Source organism: Salmo trutta, unplaced genomic scaffold (genome assembly GCF_901001165.1).
Source record: "Salmo trutta unplaced genomic scaffold, fSalTru1.1, whole genome shotgun sequence".
NCBI classification, from domain to species: domain Eukaryota; kingdom Metazoa; phylum Chordata; class Actinopteri; order Salmoniformes; family Salmonidae; genus Salmo; species Salmo trutta.
In genome coordinates, this window is record NW_021822483.1 from 10,588 (window position 1) to 25,948 (window position 15,361).

The following is a 15,361-nucleotide window of genomic DNA, read 5'->3' on the forward strand; positions in this document are numbered from 1 at the left end:
TGTTAGTGGTCTGGTAGAAACACTACTACTGTTAGAAACACTACTACTGTTATAAACACTACTACTGTTAGTGGTCTGGTAGAAACACTACTACTGTTAGTGGTCCAGTAGAAACACTACTACTGTTAGTGGTCTGATAGAAACACTACTACTGTTAGAAACACTACTACTGTTAGAAACACTACTACTGTTAGAAACACTACTACTGTTAGAAACACTACTACTGTTAGTGGTCTGGTAGAAACACTACTACTGTTAGAAACACTACTACTGTTAGAAACACTACTACTGTTAGTGGTCTGGTAGAAACACTACTACTGTTAGTGGTCCAGTAGAAACACTACTACTGTTAGTGGTCTGGTAGAAACACTACTACTGTTAGAAACACTACTACTGTTATAAACACTACTACTGTTAGTGGTCTGGTAGAAACACTACTACTGTTAGTGGTCCAGTAGAAACACTACTACTGTTAGTGGTCTGATAGAAACACTACTACTGTTAGAAACACTACTACTGTTAGAAACACTACTACTGTTAGAAACACTACTACTGTTAGTGGTCTGGTAGAAACACTACTACTGTTAGAAACACTACTACTGTTATAAACACTACTACTGTTAGTGGTCTGGTAGAAACACTACTACTGTTAGTGGTCTGGTAGAAACACTACTACTGTTAGTGGTCCAGTAGAAACACTACTACTGTTAGAAACACTACTACTGTCAGAAACACTACTACTGTTTGTGGTCTGGTAGAAACACTAGTGGTACTCATACAAGCTTAGACTGTCAGACAGTCCAAGTAGCTGGAACAAGTCATTTAACAGGTAATTTAACAGGTCATTTAACAGGTCATTTAACAGGTAATTTAACAGGTCATTTAACAGGTCCTTTAACAGGTCCTTTAACGGGTCATTTAGCGGGTCATTTAGCGGGTCATTTAGCAGGCCATTTAACGGGTCATTTAACAGGTCATTTAGCGGGTCATTTAATGGGTCATTTAACGGGTCATTTAACGGGTCATTTAGCAGGTCATTTAACGGGTCATTTAACGGGTCATTTAACGGGTCATTTAACGGGTCATTTAGCAGGTCATTTAACGGGTCATTTAACGGGTCATTTAACGGGTCATTTAGCAGGTCATTTAACAGGTCATTTAGCAGGTCATTTAGCAGGTCATTTAGCAGGTCATTTAACAGGTCATTTAGCAGGTCATTTAACAGGTCATTTAGCAGGTCATTTAACAGGTCCTTTAACAGGTCATTAAACAGGTCACGTATCAGCAGGGAGAGCATGTTGGGACAGCTAAATCCCACCAACCATTGTGTCACTCGGATGTTGTTTGATGTCATCTGGTGTTGTGGTTCTGTGTGGTGAATTGGTTTGTTGTCATGGTGATTGTGTGTCTGGATCTTACAGCAGATAAACTCTACTCTTGGAAGGGGTCTATGATACAACTCCGGTTGTCAGCCGGTATAAGTAGTTACTCACGGTCGATCATGGTGGCCACGTTCTCCTCCACGGCGGGGCTGCTGAGTCCAGCGGAGGCCACTCTGACAGCCACGTTGTATCTCTTGTAAGGCTGTAGGTTCTCCAGGCTGAGTGAGGTTCTATCCCGGGCCAGACGCAGGGCGTACACCAGCTCCCAGCTGTCCTGCTGACGCACCTGGAGGGTAATGGACATTACTGCAATCCACTCCTTGTTTTCAACATACTGAGAACTGATTACTGTAGTCCACTCCATGTTTTCAACATACTGACAACTGATTACTGTAGTCCACTCCATGTGTTCAACATACTGACAACTGAAGTCCACTCCATGTTTTCAACATGCTGAGAACTGATTACTGAAGTCCACTCCATGTTTTCAACATACTGACAACTGAAGTCCACTCCATGTTTTCAACATACTGACAACTGAAGTCCACTCCATGTTTTCAACATACTGACAACTGAAGTCCACTCCATGTTTTCAACATGCTGAGAACTGATTACTGAAGTCCACTCCATGTTTTCAACATACTGACAACTGAAGTCCACTCCATGTTTTCAACATGCTGAGAACTGATTACTGAAGTCCACTCCATGTTTTCAACATGCTGAGAACTGATTACTGTAGTCCACTCCATGTTTTCAACATACTGACAACTGATTACTGCAGTCCGCTCCTTGTTTTCAACATACTGAGAACTGATTAGTGCAGTCAATTCCATGTTTTACTCCAGCACTAGTTGAGTAATGTACTCTACACAGACAAAAGTATGTGGACACCTGCTGGTCAAACATCTCATTCCAAAATCATGGGCATTAACTTAATATGGAGTTGGTCCCCCTTTGCCGCTATAACAGCCTCCACTCTTCTGGGAAGGCTTTCCACTAGATGTTGGAACATTGCTGCTATAACAGCCTCCACTCTTCTGGGAAGGCTTTCCACTAGATGTTGGAACATTGCTGCTATAACAGCCTCCACTCTTCTGGGAAGGCTTTCCACTAGATGTTGGAACATTGCTGCTATAACAGCCTCCACTCTTCTGGGAAGGCTTTCCACTAGATGTTGGAACATTGCTACGGGGACTTGATTCCATTCAGCCACAAGAGCTTTAGTGAGGTCAGGCACTGATGTTTGGCGATTAGGCCTGACTCGCAGTCGGCTTTCCAATTCCTCCTAAAGGTGTTCGATGGGGTTGAGGTCAGGGCTCTGTGCAGGTCAGTTAAGTTCTTCCACAACGATCTCAAGAAAGCATTTCTGTATGGACCTCACTGTGCACGGGGCATTGTCATGCTGAAACAGGAAAGGGCCTTCCCCAAACTGTTGCCGCAAAGTTGAAAGCACTGAATCGTCTAGAATAGGGGGCCTTGCCAGAACCATGAAAAAGAGTCCCAGACCATTATCCCTCCTCCACCAACCTTTACAGTTGGCACTATGCATTGGGGCAGGTAGCGTTCTCCTGGCATCCGCCAAACCCAGATTCGTCTGTCGGACTGCCAGATGGTGAACCGTGATTCATCACTCCAGAGAACACGCTTCCACTGCTCAAGAGTCCAATGGCGGCGAGCTTTACACCTCTCCAGACGACGCTTGGCAATGCGCATGGCGATCTTAGGCTTGTGTCCCAAGCCCAAGCCTTATACCTGTCAGAAACGGGTGTTGCTGAAATAGCCGAATCCACTAATTTAAAGGGGTGCCCACATAGTGTATGTATGGGTTAACCGGAAGGTTGCTGGATCGAATCCCTGAGCTGACAAGGAAAAACATCTGTCGTTCTGCCCTGAACAAGGCATTTAACCCAACGATCCCTGGACGCGCATGTCGATTAAAACAGCCCCCCGCACCTCTCTGATTTAGAGGGGTTGGCTTAAATGAGGAAGCCCCCCCGCACCTCTCTGATTTAGAGGGGTTGGCTTAAATGAGGAAGCCCCCCCTCACCTCTCTGATTTAGAGGGGTTGGCTTAAATGAGGAAGCCCCCCCCGCACCTCTCTGATTTAGAGGGGTTGGGTTAAATGAGGAAGACACATTTCAGTTGAATGGATTCAGTTGTACAACTGACAAGGTATCCTATATCCCTGCAATGCCTTCAGTAAAGTTGGAGAAATGGTATCAGACACCCTGACCTCAACTTTCTAATAATAAGAAGATAAGATAAGACATAAAGAGAGTGTGTGTTTGTGAGGGATGTTACATTACCTCCACGGTATAGGAGTCCCAGTGGGAGTCAGGGAAGGACCAGGAACAGGAGATGGATGAGGAACTCTGGGGGAAACAATGCATGTTCCGCAGTCTGGATGGGTCTGGGAGGAAGAGAGGGAACATTTAGGATTCATTCTTTGATTGATCGATCGATTGATTTGTTGATTGATTGATATTTACTAAACCTTTATTTATTCAGGTTAATTTGATTGTGATTGCAAGAAGTCCCTAGTCCAAGAAAGCATGGCATGACGTTTTAGTGAAGGGAGTTTTATAACCATTGAGCTCAGGGTCTCATAACCTTGAGATGAGAACAATACCTTCTGGAGTTGTAGTTAGGAGCACTGTGACAACCAACCTCTGTCTACTCTACCTTCCTACCTCCTGTTTCCTCTATCTTCCTACCTTCTGTCTCCTCTACCTTCCTGCCCCCTGTCTCCTCTACCTTCCTACCTCCTGTCTCCTCTAACTTCCTACCTCCTGTCTCCCCTAACTTCCTACCTCCTGTCTCCTCTACCTTCCTACCCCCTGTCTCCTCTACCTTCCTACCTCCCCTACCTTTCTATCTCCTCTACCTTCATACTCTCTGTCTCCTCTACCTTCCTAAGCCCTGTCTCCCCTACCTTCATACCTCCTGTCTCCCCTAACTTCCTACCTCCTGTCTCCCCTAACTTCCTACCTCCTATCTCCTCTACCTTCATACTCTCTGTCTCTTTGACCTTCCTACCTCCTGTCTCCTCTACCTTCCTACCTCCTGTCTCCTCTACCTTCATACTCTCTGTCTCCTCTACCTTCCTGCCCCTATCTCCTCTACCTTCCTGCCCCCTGTCTCCTCTACCTTCCTACCTCCTGTCTCCTCTACCTTCCTACCTCCTGTCTCCTCTACCTTCCTACCTCCTGTCTCCTCTATCTTCCTACCTTCTGTCTCCTCTACCTTCCTACCTCCTGTCTCCTCTACCTTCCTACCCCCTGTCTCCTCTACCTTCCTACCTTCTGTCTCCTCTACCTTCCTACCTCCTTCCTCCTCTACCTTCCTACCTCCTGTCTCCCCTACCTTCCTACCTCCTGTCTCCCCTACCTTCCTACCTCCTGTCTCCTCTACCTTCCTACCTCCTGTCTCCTCTACCTTCCTAACTATGCACTAGCAGTCTGGGATGAAGATAACAAAGTTAAAACAAGAGGACTCTAACATCCCATAACTATTTGCATAAAATGAGAAAGAATTCTAAACTAAGGGACCAGCAATGTTAGTTAGCAAAGGCACTGGGCCCATGGATCTAAAAGCTTCCTGACGGAATAATGATTTGTCCTAATAAGGGCATCTTCAGCCTAGCTAGCAGTGAGAGAGAGGACACATGAAAATGCTCTTTTTACTGTTTACTGGAGGCTTCAATCAGACTTCAGTCATTGGCTATGAGTGAGGATACAATAGAAGCCATGCAGAGCATTATGAGTTTTGCTGACTCACCACCAGCCATAAGAGGTTATACAGTACGTCACAACAGACTGAGGACAAAGTAGTCAGGGAACAGCTGAATAGAAAAGCTCTCTTCATAATAGCGTGAAAGCAAATAAGCACAGAGGCCAAGAACAATATTTTGAGAGGTATGTTTTGTTCCCGTGACCTTGGACTGTCTGCCTTTTCAAAGGGAAACAACGGTCTGCATTAGTCCACACTATACACACACACACACACGACTCAATAACAGGGTTCAATGTAAGTGTGTGGTCTGCATTAGCCCACACTATACACACACACACACAACTCAATAACAGGGTTCAATGTAAGTCTGTGGTCTGTGTGACACACGGTTCCAAAGAGGTATACACACTGACCTTAGTTTCTGGATCTACCTTAGAGGGACCTCAACTAGCCTGAAGAGGTATACACACTGACCTTAGTTTCTGGATCTACCTTAGAGGGACCTCAACTAGTCTGAAGAGGTATACACACTGACCTTAGTTTCTGGATCTACCTTAGAGGGACCTCATCTAGTCTGAAGAGGTATACACACTGACCTTAGTTTCTGGATCTACCTTAGAGGGACCTCAACTAGCCTGAAGAGGTATACACACTGACCTTAGTTTCTGGATCTACCTTAGAGGGACCTCAACTAGCCTGAAGAGGTATACACACTGACCTTAGTTTCTGGATCTACCTTAGAGGGACCTCAACTAGTCTGAAGAGGTATACACACTGACCTTAGTTTCTGGATCTACCTTAGAGGGACCTCACTAGTCTGAAGAGGTATACACACTGACCTTAGTTTCTGGATCTACCTTAGAGGGACCTCAACTAGTCTGAAGAGGTATACACACTGACCTTAGTTTCTGGATCTACCTTAGAGGGACCTCAACTAGCCTGAAGAGGTATACACACTGACCTTAGTTTCTGGATCTACCTTAGAGGGACCTCATCTAGTCTGAAGAGGTATACACACTGACCTTAGTTTCTGGATCTACCTTAGAGGGGACCCTCAACTAGCCTGAAGAGGTATACACACTGACCTTAGTTTCTGGATCTACCTTAGAGGGACCTCAACTAGCCTGAAGAGGTATACACACTGACCTTAGTTTCTGGATCTACCTTAGAGGGACCTCAACTAGTCTGAAGCTTGATATTGATAACAGCACTATAAAGGCATTATAGATATTCACTAAACATATTTGTTGTAAATCCACGTACTCTCTGTGGACTCTTATCTAAACCTGTTTTGAGTTCCCTGGTTGAAGACTCAGCACCATGCCATGTAATCTTGGACCAGGTCAAACTGTGTGGTAGAAGTTAGTAGATTGGGCTGTAGAGTGCAAGGGGGCTTGTTTGGTCTAGTCGTTGACCTTTTGGCTGTGGGATGATCAATCTTTCATCTGCCGTTATGTTATGAGGTTATTCTGGGGAATGCAGGCAGTAGTCAGGTGGAAAGGTATAACTACGTCTGGGTTTAAACTGTTCGCTACACACACACACCCTCACCATTACGCTTGGCACAATTACCGTATAACCGTATTACTGTCATAAACATTTTTTTATGAACAGTTGATAGAATGACCACAATGCAGCAGCAGCAGCACACATATAAATAGAATGAATAGAACAGGCTGGGAACCTCTAACCCTGGTAATATGACTGGTAAATAGAACAGGCTGGGAACCTCTAACCCTGGTAATATGACTGGTAAATAGAATGAATAGAACAGGCTGGAACCTCTAACCCTGGTAATATGACTGGTAAATTAGAATGAATAGAACAGGCTGGGAACCTGTAACCCTGGTAATATGACTGGTAAATAGAATGAATAGAACAGGCTGGGAACCTGTAACCCTGGTAATATGACTGGTAAATAGAATGAATAGAACAGGCTGGGAACCTCTAACCCTGGTAATATGACTGGTAAATAGAATGAATAGAACAGGCTGGGAACCTCTAACCCTGGTAATATGACTGGTAAATAGAACAGGCTGGGATCCTCTAACCCTGGTAATATGACTGGTAAATAGAATGAATAGAACAGGCTGGGAACCTCTAACCCTGGTAATATGACTGGTAAATAGAATGAATAGAACAGGCTGGGAACCTCTAACCCTGGTAATATGACTGGTAAATAGAACAGGCTGGGAACCTGTAACCCTGGTAATATGACTGGTAAATAGAATGAATAGAACAGGCTGGGAACCTGTAACCCTGGTAATATGACTGGTAAATAGAATGAATAGAACAGGCTGGGAACCTGTAACCCTGGTAATATGACTGGTAAATAGAATGAATAGAACAGGCTGGGAACCTGTAACCCTGGTAATATGACTGGTAAATAGAACAGGCTGGGAACCTGTAACCCTGGTAATATGACTGGTAAATAGAATGAATAGAACAGGCTGGGAACCTCTAACCCTGGTAATATGACTGGTAAATAGAACAGGCTGGGAACCTCTAACCCTGGTAATATAACTGGTAAATAGAATGAATAGAACAGGCTGGGAACCTCTAACCCTGGTAATATGACTGGTAAATAGAACAGGCTGGGAACCTGTAACCCTGGTAATATGACTGGTAAATAGAATGAATAGAACAGGCTGGGAACCTGTAACCCTGGTAATATGACTGGTAAATAGAATGAATAGAACAGGCTGGGAACCTGTAACCCTGGTAATATGACTGGTAAATAGAATGAATAGAACAGGCTGGGATCCTCTAACCCTGGTAATATGACTGGTAAATAGAATGAATAGAACAGGCTGGGAACCTCTAACCCTGGTAATATGACTGGTAAATAGAATGAATAGAACAGGCTGGGAACCTGTAACCCTGGTAATATGACTGGTAAATAGAATGAATAGAACAGGCTGGGATCCTCTAACCCTGGTAATATGACTGGTAAATAGAATGAATAGAACAGGCTGGGAACCTCTAACCCTGGTAATATGACTGGTAATAGAATGAATAGAACAGGCTGGGAACCTGTAACCCTGGTAATATGACTGGTAAATAGAATGAATAGAACAGGCTGGGAACCTGTAACCCTGGTATATGACTGGTAAATAAATGAATAGAACAGGCTGGGAACCTCTAACCCTGGTAATATGACTGGTAAATAGAACAGGCTGGGAACCTGTAACCCTGGTAATATGACTGGTAAATAGAATGAATAGAACAGGTTGGGAACCTGTAACCCTGGTAATATGACTGGTAAATAGAACAGGCTGGGAACCTGTAACCCTGGTAATATGACTGGTAAATAGAACAGGCTGGGAACCTCTAACCCTGGTAATATGACTGGTAAATAGAATGAATAGAACAGGCTGGGAACCTCTAACCCTGGTAATATGACTGGTAAATAGAATGAATAGAACAGGCTGGGAACCTCTAACCCTGGTAATATGACTGGTAAATAGAATGAATAGAACAGGCTGGGAACCTGTAACCCTGGTAATATGACTGGTAAATAGAATGAATAGAACAGGCTGGGAACCTGTAACCCTGGTAATATGACTGGTAAATAGAATGAATAGAACAGGCTGGGAACCTGTAACCCTGGTAATATGACTGGTAAATAGAATGAATAGAACAGGCTGGGAACCTCTAACCCTGGTAATATGACTGGTAATAGAATGAATAGAACAGGCTGGGAACCTGTAACCCTGGTAATATGACTGGTAAATAGAATGAATAGAACAGGCTGGGAACCTGTAACCCTGGTAATATGACTGGTAAATAGAATGAATAGAACAGGCTGGGAACCTCTAACCCTGGTAATATGACTGGTAAATAGAACAGGCTGGGAACCTGTAACCCTGGTAATATGACTGGTAAATAGAATGATATGAACAGGTTGGGAACCTGTAACCCTGGTAATATGACTGGTAAATAGAACAGGCTGGGAACCTGTAACCCTGGTAATATGACTGGTAAATAGAACAGGCTGGGAACCTCTAACCCTGGTAATATGACTGGTAAATAGAATGAATAGAACAGGCTGGGAACCTCTAACCCTGGTAATATGACTGGTAAATAGAATGAATAGAACAGGCTGGGAACCTGTAACCCTGGTAATATGACTGGTAAATAGAACAGGCTGGGAACCTGTAACCCTGGTAATATGACTGGTAAATAGAATGAATAGAACAGGCTGGGAACCTGTAACCCTGGTAATATGACTGGTAAATAGAACAGGGCTGGGAACCTGTAACCCTGGTAATATGACTGGTAAATAGAATGAATAGAACAGGCTGGGAACCTGTAAACCCTGGTAATATGACTGGTAATAGAATGAAATAGAAACAGGCTGGGAACCTGTAACCCTGGTAATATGACTGGTAAATAGAATGAATAGAACAGGCTGGGAACCTCTAACCCTGGTAATATGACTGGTAAATAGAATGAATAGAACAGGCTGGGAACCTGTAACCCTGGTAATATGACTGGTAAATAGAACAGGCTGGGAACCTGTAACCCTGGTAATATGACTGGTAAATAGAATGAATAGAACAGGCTGGGAACCTGTAACCCTGGTAATATGACTGGTAAATAGAACAGGCTGGGAACCTGTAACCCTGGTAATATGACTGGTAAATAGAATGAATAGAACAGGCTGGGAACCTGTAACCCTGGTAATATGACTGGTAAATAGAATGAATAGAACAGGCTGGGAACCTGTAACCCTGGTAATATGACTGGTAAATAGAATGAATAGAACAGGCTGGGAACCTCTAACCCTGGTAATATGACTGGTAAATAGAATGAATAGAACAGGCTGGGAACCTGTAACCCTGGTAATATGACTGGTAAATAGAATGAATAGAACAGGCTGGGAACCTCTAACCCTGGTAATATGACTGGTAAATAGAACAGGCTGGGAACCTCTAACCCTGGTAATATGACTGGTAAATAGAATGAATAGAACAGGCTGGGAACCTCTAACCCTGACAACTTGACTGGAAACTCACAATGGCTGCCTTGTATTGTGATGCAAAAAATTGTAGAATGTTCATTCAAATGATGCTAACTGATGTGCTCATGCAATAGAAGGTATTTTTGTAACGTCAGTTGAGTTGAAACAACAAATCACATCACATATTTTACTTCCTGCTTTGCTTCTATGGGTACACACACAATAGCTGCCAGTCCAGCCATTATGACATCATTGACTTGAATGGGGAGGCCCCTTCTGTCCATTCTATTTCCATGGCAGCACATGCAGTCAGGAGAGGAGGAGAGGAGAACATGTTTTTCTACAAGCAGTCATCAAGGAAAAGGGTGGCTACTTGGAAGAATCTCACATTTCTAATATATTTGTATTACTTTTACACTATTTTGGTTACTACATGATTCCATATGTGTTATTTCATAGTTTTGATGTCTTCACTATGATTCTACAATGTAGAAAATAGTACAAAGAAAAGAAAGACCCTGGAATGAGTAGGTGTGTCCTAACTATTGTCTGGTACTGTATATATTTATTTTTGCTATTCCTTTTTGTTTTACTGTGACTGCAGTCATTTGGCTGGTCAGTTACCGTCATCCAAAATTCCATGCCTGTCACAGCCATTACTACTGTCTCCTCTACATGAAATATGACAAATTATAACAAAACTATGACAAATTCTCACCACCCTCCTTTTCCCCCAAGCCAAGTGTGTACAGATTAAAGAAAAATGGCAATGTCCAAGACTGACTATAACCACATAAAGATGGTTACGATAAATCTAAACTTATCCTCTACAGGATCGGTGTCCCCCCCTCGGGACGGTTGAGCTAACATAGGCTAATGCGATTAGCATGAGGTTGTAAATAACCCAAAAAAATTCCAGGACATAGACATATCTAATATTGGCAGAAAGCTTAAATTCTTGTTTATCTAACTGAACTGTCGAATGTACAGTAGCTATTACAGTGAAATAATACCATGATATTGTTTGAGGAGAGTGCATAGTTATTAACTTGAACATGTATTAATAAACCAATTAGGCACCTTTGGGCAGTCTTGATACAACATTTTGAATAGAAAGGCAATGGTTCATTGGTTCAGTCAATCAGTCCAGTCCACATACACTGCTGATATCTAGTGGCCAAAATCTAAATTGCATCTGGGCTGGAATAATACATTATGTCCTTTCTCTTGCATTTCAAAGATGATGGTACAAAAAAATTATTTGTATTATATTTTACCAGATCTAATGTGTTATATTCTCCTACATTAATTCCACATTTCCACAAACTTCAAAGTGTTTCTTTTCAAATGGTATCAAGAATATTCATATCCTTGTTTCAGGTCCTGAGCTATAGGCAGTTAGATTTGGGTGCTGAGCTACAGGCAGTTAGATTTGGGTGCTGAGCTATAGGCAGTTAGATTTGGGTGATGAGCTACAGGCAGTTAGATTTGGGTGCTGAGCTACAGGCAGTTAGATTTGGGTGCTGAGCTACAGGCAGTTAGATTTGGGTGCTGAGCTACAGGCAGTTAGATTTGGGTGCTGAGCTACAGGCAGTTAGATTCGGGTGCTGAGCTACAGGCAGTTAGATTTGGGTGCTGAGCTACAGGCAGTTAGATTTGGGTGCTGAGCTACAGGCAGTTAGATTTGGGTGCTGAGCTACAGGCAATTAGATTTGGGTGCTGAGCTACAGGCAGTTAGATTTGGGTATGTCATTTTAGGTGAAAATTGAAAAGAATGGTCCGATGCTTGAAAAGCCTGGGGCTGGGTAATATTTGCCATACCATTAAGCAGTTATGCCCTTTATATTGAAATGGAAAGTGATAAGAGTCTAAGGGTTGTCATGAGCCAGACGCTGAAGGAAGATTAATATCCCAGACCAGAGGGAAAATGATGTGTGGCCCAAATGGGACCCTTTTCCCTATGTAGTGCACTACTTTTGACCAGACTCCACCATGGGCAGTGGTCAAAACTAGTGCACCAAAATAATGTGTAGGGTGCAATTTGGGAAATAAGAATTTGTGAGAATAGAGAAGAACTCATTTGCAACTTTAAGATAAACTACAAGCCAGGCAGAGGCAGATTCTCCATCAATATGTGTGTGTGTGTGCGTATGTCTACATCCATGTATGTGTGTGTGTGTGTGCGTGTGTGTGCACATCCATGTGTGTGTGTGTATGTGTGTGTGTGTGTGTGTGTGTATGTGTACATCCATGTATGTGTGTGTGTGTGTGTGTGTGTGTGTGTGTGTGTGTGTGTGTACATCCGTGTGTGTGTGTACATCCATGTGCGTGTGTGTGCGTGTGTGTGTGTGTACATCCATGTATGTGTTTGTGTGTGTGTGTGTGTGTGTGTGTGTGGTGTGTGTGTGTGTGTGTGTGGTGTGTGTGTGTGTACATCCATGTATGTGTGTGTGTGTGTGTGTGTGTGTGTGTGTGTACATCAGTGTGTGTGTGTACATCCGTGTGTGTGTACATCCGTGTGTGTGTGTGTGTGCACATCCATGAATGTGTGTGTGTGTGTGTGTGTGTACATCCATGTGTGTGTGTCTGAATGTATGATTGATTGAGCAAAGTCTTGTTGAACCTCTTCATCAACCAATTCCTTTCATTATCTAGATGTCCTTGTCTCTCAGGTGTCTGTCTCCTCTCACCTAACCAGTGTGTGTGTGTGTGTGTGTGTGTGTGTGTGTGTGTGTGTGTGTGTGTGTGTGTGTGTGTGTGTGTGTGTTTGTGTGTGTTGTGTGTGTGTGTGTGTGTGTGTGTGTGTGGCGGTGTTTGCGTATGTATGTGTGTGGCGGTGTTTGCGTATGTATGTGTGTCTGTGTTTGTGTGTGTGTGTGTGTGTGTGTGTGTGTGTGGCGGTGTTTGCGTATGTATGTGGCGGTGTTTGCGTATGTATGTGTGTCTGTGTTTGCGCGTGTGTGTGTGTGTGTGTGTGTCTGTGGGTGTAAAGTAGGACAGGATGCAGAACCCAGAAGCCCTTTTAGAATCTCTCTCAGTTCCGGACCTTGATTCTATATTCTGTTTGGCCTCATCCTGCTCCAAACCATCTCTCCCCCAGAGAGCCAAGCTCAACGTGGGATTTAAATAAGAACTTCAAACAACTCAGCCAGATGCCCCCCCCCCCTTCCCTTGATCAGTTGTGTGCTTCCCTCTAGTGGCTGATGTTGGAAGTACTTCCCACCAATCAGGTTTGAATTGTTTTCATGGAAGTCTACCAGTCCAATAAATACTATAACCCTAACCACACAGTTTAAACTACAACATAAATACTATAACCCTAACCACACAGTTTAAACTACAACATAAATACTATAACCCTAACCACACAGTTTAAACTACAACCTAAATACTATAACCCTAACCATGACTAACACAGTTTAAACTACAACATAAATACTATAACCCTAACCATGACTAACACAGTTTAAACTACAACATAAATACTATAACCCTAACCATGACTAACACAGTTTAAACTACAACATAAATACTATAACCCTGAACATGAATAACACAGTTTTAAACACCAACATAAATACTATAACCCTAACCATGAATAACACAGTTTTAAACACCAACATAAATACTATAACCCTAACCACACAGTTTAAACTACAACATAAATACTATAACCCTAACCACACAGTTTAAACTACAACATAAATACTATAACCCTAACCACACAGTTTAAACTACAACATAAATACTATAACCCTAACCCTGAATAACACAGTTTAAACTCCAACAGTAAACCAAATGTCCCTCTCTCATAGACTCCACCTACTTGTTCTGAGGCTCCTCTGGATTGGCTGGCTGTTGGCGATAGGCCCGCCCTTGGCTCCTCCCCCACTGACAGTGCGGATGGTGAAGTTGTACGAGTCCGTCCCGGGAACATCCCACCCAGGACGCGGCTGGTTGGCTGAGCCGCTGTGATTGACAGGGAATCTCTGGGAGTCCATTGGAGGTCGAAGGGTGTCGTAGTCACCAGAGGCGGGACCTTCCCAGGTCAGTTCTACGAGCTGTTATCACTGATGTCTCTGAAGGATACCATGGAGGGAGGCTCTGGGGCTGAGGGGGAAAACACAGACAGAAACAGGCTTTACTACAAGGTAACACACAACACAGACAGAAACAGGCTTTACTACAAGTTACACAAACACAGACAGAAACAGACTTTACTACAAGTAACACACAACACAGACAGAACAGACTTACTACAAGTAACACACAACACAGACAGAAACAGACTTTACTACAAGTAACACAAAACACAGACAGAAACAGGCTTTACTACAAGTAACACAAAACACAGACAGAAACAGGCTTTACTACAAGTACACAAAACACAGACAGAAACAGGCTTTACTACAAGTAACACAAAAACACAGAAAGAAAACAGGCTTTACTACAAGTAACAATATTTTGAATAAGTTGAACTTATTCAGGGTGTAAAGTTTTCTGTCATTTGAACTCTGGATACATGGACCCAGAGTGTAGAGTGTTTTCTAACTAAGGTAGTACTAGTCAATATAGTTGTTAAAGTAGAATGGACACATTATATAACAACTATCATCCCTGGCATCACTGGATCATTCTACATTAATATGAGTTTCAGATAGAGAGAGAGAGGGTTGTGTACTGACCCGTCCTTCCCTTTGCAGACGCAGCATTAGTCAGCTCTCCACTGTGTGTGACCACCTCAGCTCGGTACAGACGGCCAGGTACCAATCCCTGGAACAGGTGTTCTCTCTGCTCCATGCCCAGCTCCTGGGCTGCCAGGGTGTTGGTTGAGCCCTCCAGGCCACCGTACAGGACCACTTGGTACCCACTCCACTCCCCTGCCCCAGGCAGCCAGCTGATGGAGAGACGGTCAGTACGCTTACCACCCTGGACGTGGAGAGAGCGCACTGGGGCTGGGACTGGGGGGGAAAGAAGAGGGTAGAGAGGGTTTTTGGGGGTGAGGATGGAAGAGAGAAGAATGGGGGTTTGGGGGGATGGTTAAGGGGATGGGGAGAAGAGAGAGAACAGGGGTTTGGGGGAGAAGAGAGAGAACAGGGGTTTGGGGGAGAAGAGAGAGAACAGGGGTTTGGGGAGAAGAGAGAGAACAGGGGCGGGGGGAGAAGAGAGAGAAACAGGGTCTGGGGGAGAAGAGAGAAACAGGGGTTTGGGGGAGAAAGAACAGGGGTTTTGGGAAAGAGAGATACAGGGGTTTGGAGAAAGAGAGAGAACAGGGTTTGGGGGA

General features: G+C 43.6%; 1 protein-coding gene across 1 annotated transcript; it reads right to left on the reverse strand.

Annotated features, from left to right (window-relative positions):
• Positions 1-1,462: 1,462 nt before the first annotated feature.
• LOC115182401 (receptor-type tyrosine-protein phosphatase beta-like) lies at positions 1,463-14,078 on the reverse strand. The gene is made up of 3 exons (XM_029744024.1): positions 13,904-14,078; positions 3,689-3,792; positions 1,463-1,668 (listed from the first exon to the last, which is right to left on the reverse strand). The coding sequence occupies exons 1-3, from the start codon at positions 14,076-14,078 to the stop codon at positions 1,486-1,488; spliced, it is 462 nt and encodes a 153-aa protein (XP_029599884.1). The 3' UTR covers positions 1,463-1,485.
• Positions 14,079-15,361: the final 1,283 nt, after the last annotated feature.